The sequence below is a fragment of the Glycine soja genome, chromosome 5 (genome assembly GCF_004193775.1).
Source record: "Glycine soja cultivar W05 chromosome 5, ASM419377v2, whole genome shotgun sequence".
Lineage (NCBI taxonomy): Eukaryota > Viridiplantae > Streptophyta > Magnoliopsida > Fabales > Fabaceae > Glycine > Glycine soja.
The window spans coordinates 35,588,548-35,602,628 of record NC_041006.1 but is presented as its reverse complement, the minus strand read 5'-3'; the positions used below and the strand labels follow the sequence as shown (position 1 = coordinate 35,602,628).

At 36.4% G+C, this 14,081-nt stretch overlaps 2 protein-coding genes across 4 annotated transcripts; one reads left to right on the top strand and one right to left on the bottom strand.

Moving 5' to 3' along the window:
* The first annotated feature begins 26 nt into the window (after positions 1 to 26).
* LOC114412785 lies at positions 27 to 3,043 on the top strand. Its single transcript, XM_028376829.1, has 6 exons — positions 27 to 602; positions 1,119 to 1,666; positions 1,766 to 1,824; positions 2,123 to 2,221; positions 2,346 to 2,522; positions 2,641 to 3,043. The coding sequence occupies exons 1-6, from the start codon at positions 130 to 132 to the stop codon at positions 2,680 to 2,682; spliced, it is 1,398 nt and encodes a 465-aa protein (XP_028232630.1). The 5' UTR covers positions 27 to 129; the 3' UTR covers positions 2,683 to 3,043.
* Positions 3,044 to 3,693: 650 nt separating this feature from the next.
* LOC114412784 lies at positions 3,694 to 13,253 on the bottom strand. Of its 3 annotated transcripts, XM_028376828.1 has the most exons (9): positions 13,104 to 13,180; positions 12,948 to 13,034; positions 11,383 to 11,629; positions 10,269 to 10,392; positions 9,034 to 9,380; positions 7,160 to 8,939; positions 5,982 to 6,229; positions 5,255 to 5,365; positions 3,694 to 4,062 (listed from the first exon to the last, which is right to left on the bottom strand). In XM_028376828.1, the coding sequence occupies exons 4-8, from the start codon at positions 10,354 to 10,356 to the stop codon at positions 5,291 to 5,293; spliced, it is 2,538 nt and encodes an 845-aa protein (XP_028232629.1). In that variant the 5' UTR covers positions 10,357 to 10,392; positions 11,383 to 11,629; positions 12,948 to 13,034; positions 13,104 to 13,180; the 3' UTR covers positions 3,694 to 4,062; positions 5,255 to 5,290. The 3 variants fall into 3 exon arrangements, with proteins under 3 accessions (XP_028232629.1, XP_028232626.1, XP_028232628.1); XM_028376825.1 differs by lacking the exon at positions 12,948 to 13,034 and having other exon boundaries at positions 13,104 to 13,253; XM_028376827.1 differs by lacking the exon at positions 12,948 to 13,034 and having other exon boundaries at positions 5,255 to 5,362; positions 13,104 to 13,253.
* Positions 13,254 to 14,081: the final 828 nt, after the last annotated feature.

The following is a 14,081-nucleotide window of genomic DNA, read 5'->3' as shown; positions in this document are numbered from 1 at the left end:
TATATATTAGCGTAAGCTCCATACATCAAACATTCGTATTCATAATAATTAAAAACAAAGCACACGCTCCACATTGTGTTTTCCGGTGAATATTCCGGCAACTGCATGCACCGGTGAACGACGCCGGAAATGGACGAGTCACAGAGAATTGGCATCGGCTTAATGCGTAGTTTCCCTCGCCGGAGATCGGTCGAGGACCGGTCATCTTCCCGGCGGCGACGCTCCATCTTCTCCGGCGCGGGCATTTCGGAATCTGTGGACGCCGACGACTTTGCCGACGTCTTTGGTGGCCCACCGCGAACTCTCCTTGCGCACAAATTCTCGAGCTCCGGGTCGTTTTACGAGGAAGTTTTCCGGCCGCCGGAGTTTACGTGTCCGGCGCCGAAGGGTGGCCGGAGCTTGCCGGTGTTCAGGATTCCGGCTAGGAATGAGGGATTTTACAGCGACATATTCGGGTCGGACGATGAACGGAGATCGAGAGAGCGGTCGAGGTCTCTGTCGAAAGAGAATTCGTCATCGGCGATGAGTTCGGAGGAGTTAAGCCCTCGCCGGCCGGCGATTGGAGATGACGTGGCACTGTCTGGTTTTGCTTCAAAGCTAAGGTACTTTAACAGTTGAGACTGAGAGAGACACACCCACCGAGAACTCAACTGTTTTTTTATAGCAATTTTACATTTATGCCCTTGATTATTAGTTATATTTGCATAACTATCTCCTTCTTCTTGATGCGTGCAATTCAACCAAAATTTTGATTTAAATTGATTTAATTTATGTTGGAATGTTTTTATTGTTAAGTAGTAAAATTCAGTCTAACTTTTTGGATGCAATGCAAAAGTTATTGAAGTTATTTCAACCTATAATCAACCTGAATAATTTTTTTAATGATGAACTAGTGAAAATTCACCTAAAATCATGTTAATAGATATTTCAACGTCATTTATGGAGAATCGGACGTGAAACAAAACACTGCATTGAGTGCATGTTTGTATTTGACAGAGTCTAAAAGCTTTTTTTTTTTACTTAAAAGTAATATTTTTTGTTTTTTATTTTATATTTTGAAATTAGCAATTGCATGTTGAAATTCATAAAAATAGTTTTTTTAATTTTAATCCAAACAGGCCAATCAATATTCCATGGAGATGGAACTCATCCACTGTGATGCCTGAGGCTGAGGAATACCCAAGTAAACTTGGGGTGCCTCTTTTTGCATGCAAGGACCAGTCATTTGAAATTCAGCATCAGGACAATGAATACAAGGAAAACTTCAGAAGCCCCCATTTAGGATCCTCAAGAAGAGTCTCATCCCCAGAAACCATTAGTCTCGAATCCAATTCATATCAAAGCATCAAAGTGTTCACTGATGACTGGGAGCTCAATTCCCCATTTTCTGTTGTCTCTTCGCTTTATCAAGAACCTGGGGCAAAATTTTCAGTGCATGATCGTGTGCTTTCAGAACAAATTATAGAAGGTGATGATGACGACGACGACGATGATGAAATTATGAGCTCCTATGTCATTGAACTCAACTCCAACCTCAGAAGAGAAGAGTGTGGAGAATCAGCCATTGATGAAGCAATTGCATGGGCCAAAGAGAAGTTTCAATCACGAAGCTCTGATGAAGAATCAAGCGTGAGAAACTATGGCAAAGAGAAAACTGTTGGAATAGGTGATTGTCTTGGCTAATAAAAAGTTCCATACAAAGTTAACATGTTGTAGTCTTGAGACAGACAATAGCAGACACTTATGTTTATATCGTATGATGCAGGAAGCTCTGATGCAAGTGAATACCATGATGATGGAATTGAAATAGTTCAAACTCAGGAGGTAATGTATTGGATAAGCCTAAATAAGTATTAGCATATCATATCATATAACTGATACAAGCTTAATCAGATCTTTTATGAAAATAAATGTTTGAAATATGATGTTGTAAAATTGTGTGATTAAAATTGTGAGTAAAAATGAGTAAATGAATTCCCAACAAAAATTACATGTATTTTCTGAAGCAGTTAAAACTTCCATACCTTGTAAAGGCAGTGGTTCGTATTAGTGTTTTCCTTTGTTATTTTATTTCTATTTCCTCAGAATAAAAAGTTTATCGATAGCTGTGCTTTTTCTACAGAAGCAACAGACAGAAACAGAGAAGTTGGACAGAGATATAAGATTGTGGTCATCTGGCAAGGAAACAGATATTAGGCTACTACTTTCAACACTACATCATGTAAGATTTTCTTTATTGATGATTTCGTATTACTGACAATTTATGAAATCTAATGTTTTATTCGCCATTTGAGTATACAGATAACACAGGAGAATTGACCTCGTTATATTTTTTTCATTTCCAGATTCTTAGGCCTGAGAGTGGCTGGTATGCTATTCCTCTTAAGAGTCTATTAGAAAGCTCACAGGTGAAGAAGGCTTATCAGAAAGCAAGGTTATGCCTGCATCCAGACAAACTGCATCAAAGAGGAGCAACACTCCTTCAGAAGTATGTAGCAGAGAAGGCTTTCTCAATTCTTCAGGTGTGTGAAATTTATAGACCATTTATGGATAAATTCTACTTCTACTACCATTAAGTTTTTGAGACAATAAAGAATGCACTGAGGATCAACGCTGATTTTCAAGTTTACATTGAAACAGGATGCATGGGCTGCATTCATTTCCATAGATGTTTCCTTCTAACCAGTGGATGACTCTAATCTTGATAACTCAGTTTTGTCTTGAGATTTGTGGACAAACACCAAGCTTGACATTCGGAATGTCGGGAGCGTTGGTTGACAAGCAGCAGATATAGCTAAATACATAAACCATCAGCTCTTTTGTACAAATAGTTTGACTTATGGATCTGATGTTTTATTTATGTTTGTATCATAACTTCATAAGCTGTTTGTTGCATTGGTAGGTATTATTTCTGATGTAGTTAACAGAAGGTAATTTGACTGGTCTTAGTATTTGATTTGTATATGATATGACATGGAAGCAAGAGTTAGTTTGTATGTGATTCATATGGAAACCTATAACCCTATTGCAACTTCATCTCATTGACTACATGTCATACTCAAGAGGTTCCAATCTCCTACATTTTATTAGGAAAAGAAAAACTATTCAATACCCAATATTAACACATGTAAATGCAATTACTAGAAATTATTAAAAAAAAAGTTATAACTACAATGTCTCCAATTCAATGCAATTATAAAATTATAACTATATGAAACACAAGTTGGATATCCTTACATCTAATTGAGTTTTATTTGAATTATTTCCCAATCAACATAGGGCCTCATTAATCTTAAACTATAACCATAACTAGTTTAAATGGAGAAAAGAGTCCTGCAAGAGTTTGTGCATAAGTGGGTGGCTTTCAAGCAGCCTTTTGGGCTTATCAGTTGGCATTCACAGGGTTGCTGTGGGTTGTTCGGAATTAGAAGTGAAGGACAATTTTTTGGTAGTGGCATCGAAGGAAGTGAAGAATAATGGGAAGAGAAGCCGAAAGAAAAGCTAGAAAAGAGTCTAAAAGCAAACGGCTCGTGCAACTGGGGTTGTAGACGGAAAATAGGAGTGAGACTCTGTCATGCCATTGCGGGATTACACGTTCATTTTTATTTTTGAATTTGACATATATGATCACCTCAGTAATGAAATGACAAAATTAACATTTATTCAGTAGTAAAAAATGTACACCATTTGAAATTTCAACAAAAGGGAAATTTTTTAGGAAAAATCTAATTTAACACATTACTAAAGGGCCAAAGGCCAAGACACAATTCCGCCATAAAAGGAATTTCCAGTATTTACAATTTTTAATTTAATGCTCAAACTACAGGTCTTTTAAGTAAATAAATAGTTTGATAAAAAAAAAAAAAACTACTATTGATTGGCAACACAGAATGATGCAAGATCCCCGTTCTGCTGAATAACCGGTTTCCCTTGTGGCATTAGCATGTGAAAAAGCCGGGAGTAAAGCAACATGTCTGCTACAATCTCACTGAACTTTAAGCAAGGGAAACTGAAATATGCAAGCATACCACGTATAGTTTGGTCAAATACGCCTCTATAATCCTGAAAAAGTTAGGATAACAAAAACAGTTAGAGAAAGCACGGCAACGCACAAGTTTGAGTTGAAAAAATAGCCATTTAACTCTTCTAAAGTAAAGAAAGGTTCATCCACCTTTTTGATTTAAGGTGAGTAAAGTTTATAAGAAACATTAAGACTTAATTATCAATTTGGTCCCCAAATTTTTAAAAGTTCCAATTTGATCCTTCAGTTTTAAAAAACACATCAAAGGGTGTTATTGTTGCATATTCCTTCTATTCTCATTCCTGGCGCTGTTGGTGCTGGTAACAGTCCTAGCCATGAAGCCGAAGAAGCCGCAGTTCGATCTGGAGCAAGTGGGGGTGCAGTACATGGGCATCTCTCCCAATCCCCCCTCCACCGCTTCCCTCCTTCTCACCATTTGCCTCCTCTTCACCACCACCAACCCCAACAAGGTCAGGATCAGGTACAGCCACTCTAGCTTCACCGTCATGTACCACGGCATAGGTCAGGATCAGGTACAGCCACTCTAGCTTCACCGTCATGTACCACGGCATCCCATCGGGCAAAGCCACCATTCTCGGCTTCTTCCAACAACCTCACAGCACCCAACAGGTCATCACCATCTTGTTTCCCCTCCCCAGATCTGTACGTGTTTTCAAGGCTGGCTGCATCTCCAATTTGGTCAGAGCAGAGAGGGACGCAATCGGAGAGTGAGGGGAGGATGGAGACATTGACAGCGAGCATGTAGGCCATGGTGAGGAAAGTGGCAGTGTCGGCGCGGAGGTCGGTGGTGAAGGTGGAGTTGCATTGGCGAGGAAGAAAAGGGAAGAAGATAATGAAGGAAAGGAAAAGAAAAAAATATCCAGGTGGTTTTTAGTCGCCACTATTTGCAAATTAAACTGCCAGGATTCCATCCAAACGGTGTCAGCGTCAATTTGATGGAAAGGACCTAACTGAGACATTTTAAAAAAACTTGAGGATCAAATTGAATCTTTTAAAAACTTGGGGATCAAATTGAATATTTTAAAATAATTTAGGGACCAAATTGATAATTAAGCCAAACATTAATTTAAATTTATGAGTGGATACAACCTTACTTTTCTCATTTCACAAGCTTATTCATTTCAGAGGGGAGCCAAATCTATGATGTAAAGTAACAACACTTTGTTTTTGATCAATTTTCTAAGATATAAGCCTATAGCATTAGCCACTTACAAGGAAATGGAAACACCCAATACTCGAAACAAAATCTCAGAGTTGACCATGGCTTTGGCTCATAGAGTGGTTGTGAAAGAGTTTTTGACCAGGTGCTTGCTGGTCATTCTGCTGCAAGAGATTCAAGCCAGAGAAAATGAACACAAATTATTCAATGTAGGGTACAAACATTTATGGATTAATTTAATTACAGAAACAAACAGCATATGAAGAATTGGATATTTGTACACAATTTCTTCCAAAGTTTTCTGTCTTCCTCTACCACTTTTGGTTGGGATGTCTTCCATTTTACCTTCTCCAAAAGACTGATTTGAACTTGTACCTAAACTAATGTTAACTAATAGGAGAAGCTTATTCATTTTTTCTTCTTATTTTCTTCTTTTATAAGTGCTTATGGAAAAGCTTATCCAAACAGGATCCTAATGCATATCATAAGAATAAAAAATACATACACATGAAAGTTGGTAAAGAAAATCTCAGTTTGTCACCTAAAGAAATCTTCACACCCATCAAACAAAGTGGGCATCCGCAACATGGGCAAGAGAAATGTATTGGTCTAGTCTAGTCACATTGTATCAATAAAAAGCAATTTGTACAAGAAACTCAAACTTCCAAAAGAATAAACTGAAATAAATTCATGGCAATCTGCTCATGTATGCGTCAAGGCTTATTGTTTATCCAAACAAAATTTACAATATGGAAAAAACAAATGTCGAGTTAGACAAACCTTGTACAAGGATGCAGCAGACTCAGACGGTACTGTTGGAATTGCATTGTGCCCCAACGACAAAGCATCCAAAGCATCTAACGTCAGCTGCCAACCGCAAAGGGCAATTGCATCATTACTTGAGCTTGGAACAGAACTAGCACAGCCAGCAACAGCAACATTGCCATTCACCCAAGGGCAACATTGATTGTGATGCACGATAGGATCAAACTCTGCAGCTTCATAATTACTCTCTCCTTTTGGAGGGCCTAAAGAATTGCTCAATGTCAGTAGCTATGCTCCAAAAATATGTACAACTAATGAATGAAGTGCAACAGGAGTACAGGACCATGGAAGAAAGAGAATATCCATTTTCAATTTGATGCTAGATGAAAAGTAGCGGCAAGAGTACCCATATACTCCTATATTATAAATTAGAATATATGATTGGAGAGTGATACTCTCACTCTCACTTAGACAGTCAACATTCCCACTCTTCTCTCTTTTGGAGGTGCATTTCACATACTACTTTCGCAACTAGCCAAAAAATTTGTTTCTCAATGACTCAACTATCTCAAACTACCCTCCTTTTATCTTATATATTTGTTTCTCAGTGACAATAGAGAAATTTTAAAAAGCCACCTAGGTTTTACTTTTCCAAAGATTTGCAAAGGAAATGATGGAAACCAAAACAGTCGTGTTCACCATTTCCTATACAAATCTTTGGGAATAGGAAATAAAACAAAAATAAAGTGTCATTTTAGTAATTATTTCTGAAAACAAAATGTTTTCTGAAATAAACAAACCCTAAGTTTCATGGTAACATTTCAACAAAAACAAAAAAAAAACTTTGCCCACTAGGTGAAGCTTGCATGGATCATGCAACACAATTGTGTTCTGTCATGAACCAAGTCTTCAAAATCTATTTAGACCCAAGTCTTTTTATTTGTCTCACCCAGAGTTTTTTCTTGGTCTTTCTTACCTCTAATTATTGAACTACCTCCATAATCCACTCTTTATTGGGATTTCCATTGATTTTCACTAACATGACCAAACCACTAAAGGGTGAGAAGTGAGAACCATCTTTTCGTGCTACCCCTACTTTCTCTAATGCATTTATTCTTGATTGACTGCTGTAGCACTGACAAGGCAGGGTAACAAGAAAAAAAGTTCAAGACCATTAAAAATACAGAGGTTACCTATCCCATTTGCAATGGCAAAATCTGATTTAGGGAGAGCATGATTGTTGGCAAATGAGGATTTACCATCCTTCATGAGCCCTTCCTTGGTATTTTCACAACCAGAATAAATGTTAGCATTACAAGAATGAGATGGGTGACTACTATTAGCAGGTAGAAGATTGCAGTTTTGACTAATCTTTTCACCACTTTCAACAGATTCTGCCTTTGTAGAACAGCCAATTTTTGACCCACTGTCTGTTCTTCCTGCAGTGTGAGACATCATCTCCTGGCTATCACCAATAGGATCTTCCCTGTTCATATCAGGGATAATCTCATCCAGTAGACCTGGATCTGGAACAGATTCACCTGTCTGTCCCTGATTTTCAGCATCTTCTACTCTCTGTTCCATTTCCCCAACAACACTATCAGCTCTGTGCACAGATATATCAACCCCATGGATCTCAGCTTCATGACTAGCACACATTCCAACACTCCCTCCACTGATGCCCAAACTAATTCCATCACGAGCCTGAGCAGTCACAGTTTCTGCATTGAAAAGTTCTTCCCCATAGTTTGTACTACTGACACCCACATCACCACGTGCAACTTCAGTAGCTGTTTGTAAGCAAGTGCTTTGCTGAGCTTGATTGCTGTTATTCAGTTCAGATGTTTCATTCATGTCCACATTGCCGTATATGCTAGAGGAGGGGAAATGAACATCATCAAGATCTCCAGGGTAGTTTTCAACACTTTCCATAGAATCATCATTCACACTATGACATATTGTGTCCATTGCAATGACAGATGATGCACGGGTTGAGTCCCTAGCTGATTGGATACCCATTGGGCGGTCACTACCTTGATGGTATGAAGAAATTCGATTTCCAGTAGCGTAAGCCTCTAAACCTATTGAATGACTTGGGCCAGCACCAGATGAGTCTCTTCGAAGAGGTGAACAATATGTGTCAAAAATATCAGAGTCACGTGCACGTTTTGAAGGACCAGCTGAATATTGTCCACCATCTGTAACTTCATCACCATCACGATCAATGACAATTCCTTCAACACTATCAGCCTGCTGTTGCAACCTAAGAACAGGCCGATTATCAGAGCATCCACCTTTTTCAAGATTTCTCTTACGACAGCTTGGCCCACGTGATTCATATGAAGCTGCACGATCACCAATCTCACTCCCTGAAGGCTGACCGATCATTAAATCCCTTCCCATATCATCGTGAGTATATTCAGATGTTGCTGTCCTGCTCAAAGGAGTAAAAGGAAAACCCCCTGCCATGGTAAGATTTAAATCTAAATCCGTGTTCGCCAACAATTTCCCCTCATTTGTTGTTGCAACTTCGTCACGGTCTTCAGTCTGATCTTTCTCTGTATCATCAGCTGCAATCCAACCATTGATTCCACTAGCTGCACTTGCTCCACGAGTCAATCCTATTTTTTTACTAGAATCAGGAATATCTATACTGTTAGATGCAAAACGAGCAGGACGAGGAACTGTCAGAAAATCTGAAATTCTAACTGTAGCGCCACACAAGCTACAATCAAGCAAAGGTAACCTAGAGTCAAGTCTAGACTCCTTAAGAGGTGCCTTTGCCTTTCTGGCATCCAATTTAGTAGAAGCAGAAACTGCCTTTGACCCAGGATCTTGAGTAAGATGAAGTTGAGTCTTGCTTGGGCCTAAAGAATATCCATTTCTTTCAGATTGGGCAGAGTGTTCTTCACAATCTTGAATATTTAAAAGCCAGCTTGATTCCCACCCACAAAGGCTTATAAGCTTCTGTGCCTGCCAAAAGGAAGTACATTAATAGAAAATAAGCATGTGACAGAGTAGCAACCAAAGTATTGACAAGACATAAAAAAGTAAAAAAAAAGCTTACACGAGAATATAAACAGTATGCCTCATCTTGAGAATTTTGAAGCTCAGATATAATGTCTGGTTTGATGTCTACTTCTCCTGACATAAAATTCTGAGACTGTGATAGAAAGCGTTCAATCTGTGGGCCACAAGAAACAGACATCAACTCAATTGCAGAGATGGCTACCACAGGAAGACAGTGAAATTGTACGAGTCCATCACATCTATCCTTGTAGCCCCCAATTAAGGCAGATGGAGGAGTTGGAGGGAACTGCACTAAGCTTTCTGGACAGCTGTTTCCTTTCCAAGGGCAATTAACTTTATGATCCAAATCCAGCTGCCTGGCAAAGGATTTGCTGGCATTTTGAGCTTTGGCAATGACAATAAGAAAACAAGTTAAAAACAACTGATGAATATAATCAGCAATAGCAGAGAAGTCCTTTAGCCTAGCTACCCGATACAGTTTGCTTGAAAACAAGATCAAAATAAGATTATATTTGTCTAACTCTTTGAAGAAAACATATATAAAAAGATCTCAAATGATTCGAACAGAATAAGAGTTGCTTGAATATAAAGAGTAATAACTTATCTTGTATGCACAACTTACAAACTCCTTTATTTTTATTTTTGGTAAAGACTTGTTATTCAATACCTTATAGGAACCTTGAAACAAAGTGGTACAAGTAAGTAAATTACATCCATTATTATTATACTTACATGCTAACTGGTATTACATATTAAAAATAGCACACACACACACCCTCCGCGGCCCGGTAACAGACATGAGCTGAACACCCTAGAGAAAGGAAAAATATAATCCTTTCCCCATAAAATATTTCAGATGAATTGGCAAACTAATCATTTCATAGACAACAAATTATACAATATTTAGCTACACATTTTTGGACATATAAAACTTCATCTAGGCAGCATCATTGCTTTTAATGTTCTACTTATACACTAAGTGAGGAAGGACTATATTTATGTTTGGGGATTTACAAGTTAACAATAGACAGTAGTTCTTCTGAAAGTAAAGCTACACTTGTGATTTTCATCCTATAATTTTCTCAAACTCCCTACTTCTACATCTACCCTGTACATAAGGTACCTCAACAAAGTACGCTTTTTAACATCCATGATCCACATGAAAGCATTGGCTGTTCTTATAATTTCTACCTCCAGTTATTAACATGCCACATTTTAGAGAAAACATAAAGTAGCCAAAAGTACTTAGATTACAAATTTGCAAACACCAACCTTCAGCTGATGTCCAAGATGGCAATGCTGTAAAACTCAGACAAGAACCACATGACTCGCAAGCAATTTTGTCTACACCATTATTCATCCATCCTTTCTGAGCACAAGCCAATGAACTGATGATCTGGAAGAAATTAAAGAGGACATGTGATCCCTGGAGACTGCATCATATCTACTTAGAAGATTTGGAGTGGCAAGTGTAACATATTATCTATACATACTCAGTAGCTAAAGCATATGCCCTAGCAGATCAACATATCCTCGGACAACTACTTCATGCGAATGTCACAGATCCCAGATTAAAATTAATTTCAGTAGACAAATAAGTAGAAAATTCACATCACTGAACACATTCAGCTGGGTCCCCACTTAGTGTCAAAGCTTTGAGTGTTACTATCCACCCAAATGTACCAAAGACATAAATAACAGCACAATGCCACCAAAATTCAGCTGCCATTATTAGATTACAGGCTGTAAGTAGAACCAAGGTTTCTATTTATGGTAAAAAAGTGATACATGATAATGATTTTGTTTACATTTTACATATTTTAATCCCTATTGTAAGTTTAGAAAAAAAAATCAATCTGAAAAAATCCTATGCCAATGGATTTCAAATTGATGCAAAATGCTTTTCTATTTCTAAAAAGTCCAATATATATTTGACATCTTCTACGCGAAAATGTTCAATTTTCAGAAGGTCTTCTTGACAGTTATTCAAAAGTTCTAATAATGTATGAATATTGGATCTTTTGAGACAATTATAGATCCTGGGAGGCAATTCTAATTGGTCAATAAAAATGGATTTCAATGCTATTTCTTTTTTCTTTTACTTAGTTTTTCCTTAGCCAATATATCAGAAACTATCATAATCTATAAGCATAAACAGAAACTATCACAAGGGTAATCATTACATGTTCAAAACAAGCATATGCATTATTGACTTCAGACATACAAGATACAACTCTTTGTCATCTAGGCCTACAGAATTCATTATTAAGATATTGAAGTATAAGTGAATCAGTAACATACTAGCCACAAGGAAAAGATGGACGAAAATGTACATATACACATTGTGACTGTAATATAATTACAGAAAACCATGGTCAGTTCAAACCTGAGGCTTCCCAAGCCAATTTGAAGGAATAAATGTAGCCAAACGTCTTAATAAATCTCCCCTTTCCCAAGGTCTACACGAAGATCTTGAAGAACCAAAAGCAGAACCACCAGCACTTGTGCTCAAGGAAGTCCATGGTGGTTGTGAACCAACACATGAGAGAGAAGCCGCTTTAGAGGCTTGTCCATGACTTGACCCATCTATGCTGCCAACATTCGGAACAGCTGGGGATGATGCCCCAGCAGAACTGATAAAATTATGAACAATTTGTCAATTGAGAGGGTCAAATAAACAACATAAAGAATAGACAAAACAATTGAGTGTCTTATAAAAATATCACAATTTACAATCACCAGCCATACATCACATATGCATTAAGTTCAAATCCATAAAAATCAAAAAACCATCTGTTTTACATGAATCAAGGAAGGAGGTTAATTCTAAACTTGAGCTTTACAAACGCACAATGGAACCAAAGGGTATTCACTTCAGTAGGATTAAGATATGGGATATATCTATTGCAATTTTAGCAAGAAAGGAACAAAAAGAAAATGACTTGGAAGTAAAGATTGGAGATGTCATATCATAAGTTTCAAAGTTTAAGTATCTGGATCAATATTACAACATGATAGAGTAATTAATGAATTTGTCAAACACAGGATACAAGTTGAGTGGTTAAAATGGAGAAACGAATGAGGTTATTTGTGACCACAAAGTACTTAACAATCTTAAAGAGAAGTTTTATCATACTGCTATACGACCAGCTACATATTGTGGTAGTGAATGTTAGGCTTTAAATGGCCAACATGAGAAAAAGGTAGGAATAGCATAAATGAGTATATTAAGATGGAAGTGTGGCCACACAAAAAAGGTCAGGACGTGGAATAATTGTATAGGGGGAGATATTAGTGAGACACCTATCAAGGAAAAAATGACAAAATTGGATAAGGTAGCTTAAGCACATGCAAAGGTCACTAGAGGCTCCGAAGAGGAGAGTAGATCACAGTTTTTGTCCCTGTGAAAAGGAGTAGAGGGGGATCAAGGACATTGGAAAAAAATATATTAAAAAGAATCAGGTAGTGAACAATATCCTCGAAAATTTGGTTTTTACTGAGCCCAAAGACCTCATATAATCCATGTAGTGACCTCACCTAGCGATACACTATGGTGATATTTAGCCCTCAGTGAGGGTACTTAGTAGAGAAAACACGCGAGGCACCCGAAAGAAATATTTGGTAGGATAGCTTAGCATACTTACTTGCTTAGGAGGTTAAGCTCCAATGCTTTTTTATCCATGGAACAGTAAATAGCATAAATTATCTCTTGTGAGTCTTTGGTTATAATGGAGGCACAAATAAGTAAGGAAGTGTCCTTTATCACATTTGTAATTACACGAATCACGTCAAACAAAACAAACACAAGCATAGTAAGGGCATAAGCACAATATTTCAAAAGCACACAATTCGCAACAAAAACAGCACGAGACCGCATTTTATTTTATTTTTGTTAATTAGATCCAATTCTCGAGGTCTAGGAGCAGCAGCAGCAATAGTATTGCGATTTACTGTTCAATTGAAGTTCAAATCGCAAGTACACCGCGAAACCCAGCAGATTGAAAACAGCGGTTACAGAAGTCCATGCGAAACGAAACCCTAATTTGAGAGGCATTCAGTTGAACGTTTGCGAGGAAGTGAGAGAGAAGAAAGCTGAAGTGAAGTTACCTGGCAGCAGGTGTTGGATCAAGGGTGCCTCCTGAGCTGATAACCTCTTCCCTCATTTCTCGAATTCCGAAGCAAATGAAAATGAGATTGAGGAGTAAGTCAAGAAACCAAGACTGGGAATGCGAATATAATTTTAAAATGCCAGTGGGCTTTTTTACGGACAGGGGCTGTATTTTTTTTTTTTTCAAATGGATTGGATTTAAATAATTTTTTAACAGAGTAAATTTAAGCTGGTGACATGATTTTTGAGTTAGAAATTTTCTTTTAATTAAAATTATTTATAACAGTTAAACTTTTTTTACGATCTTAGAGTTGTAATCATTTTTTTTTCTTTTACAACTTTAAAATTGTAATTTTTTTTTTACGACTTTAAAGTCGTAAAATTTTTTTTTAAATAAAATTGTTTAAGTTTAAACTTTTTATAAAAGCTTTAATTTTTTATGGTTATCTTATTTTCTTTTCTAATTTTTTAAAATTGTAAAAAATATTATTTATTTCAATGTCAAATAAATAATTCTAATTTTACTTATTAATAATTTTATTTAATATAGTGTATATTTTTTATGGTTTTATTTTATATGTTGTTAATTTATTTTAATGTTTTATTATTTAAAATATATTATATATTTTTAATATTGTTTTATTTAAAAAATTTTGTTTATTTAAAATTTAAATAATCTATTAATAAAAATATATACTAAAAATTTAAAACACTTTAATTTAAAAATTAATGACATTTAAATTAAAATTACATATTTTTTTAAAATTAATAATGCCTAATCCTTCGAAATCTAAATAATCTATTTACATCTTTTTCATAAGAATACATACTAAAATTTTGAAGGATTAGACATTATTAATTTTAAAAAGGATCTAATTTTTATTTAAATATTATCAACGTTTAAAGTAAAGTATTTCAAATTTTTAATATCTTCTTTTAGTTGTAGTAAGTATTTTTATTAATAGATTATTTAAATT

Bases quoted from the DNA above. Each gene is read 5' to 3' on its own strand.
- LOC114412785 (XM_028376829.1), top strand. From the start codon at position 130: ATGGACGAGTCACAGAGAATTGGCATCGGCTTAATGCGTAGTTTCCCT. The intron at 1,825-2,122 runs GTAATGTATTGG...CTTTTTCTACAG, and splicing joins AAATAGTTCAAACTCAGGAG to AAGCAACAGACAGAAACAGA. The intron at 2,523-2,640 runs GTGTGTGAAATT...ACATTGAAACAG, and splicing joins AGGCTTTCTCAATTCTTCAG to GATGCATGGGCTGCATTCAT.
- LOC114412784 (XM_028376825.1), bottom strand. From the start codon at position 13,159: ATGAGGGAAGAGGTTATCAGCTCAGGAGGCACCCTTGATCCAACACCT. The intron at 10,393-11,382 runs GTTTGAACTGAC...AATTTCTTCCAG, and splicing joins ATTGGCTTGGGAAGCCTCAG to ATCATCAGTTCATTGGCTTG. The intron at 8,940-9,033 runs GTAAGCTTTTTT...TCCTTTTGGCAG, and splicing joins CATACTGTTTATATTCTCGT to GCACAGAAGCTTATAAGCCT.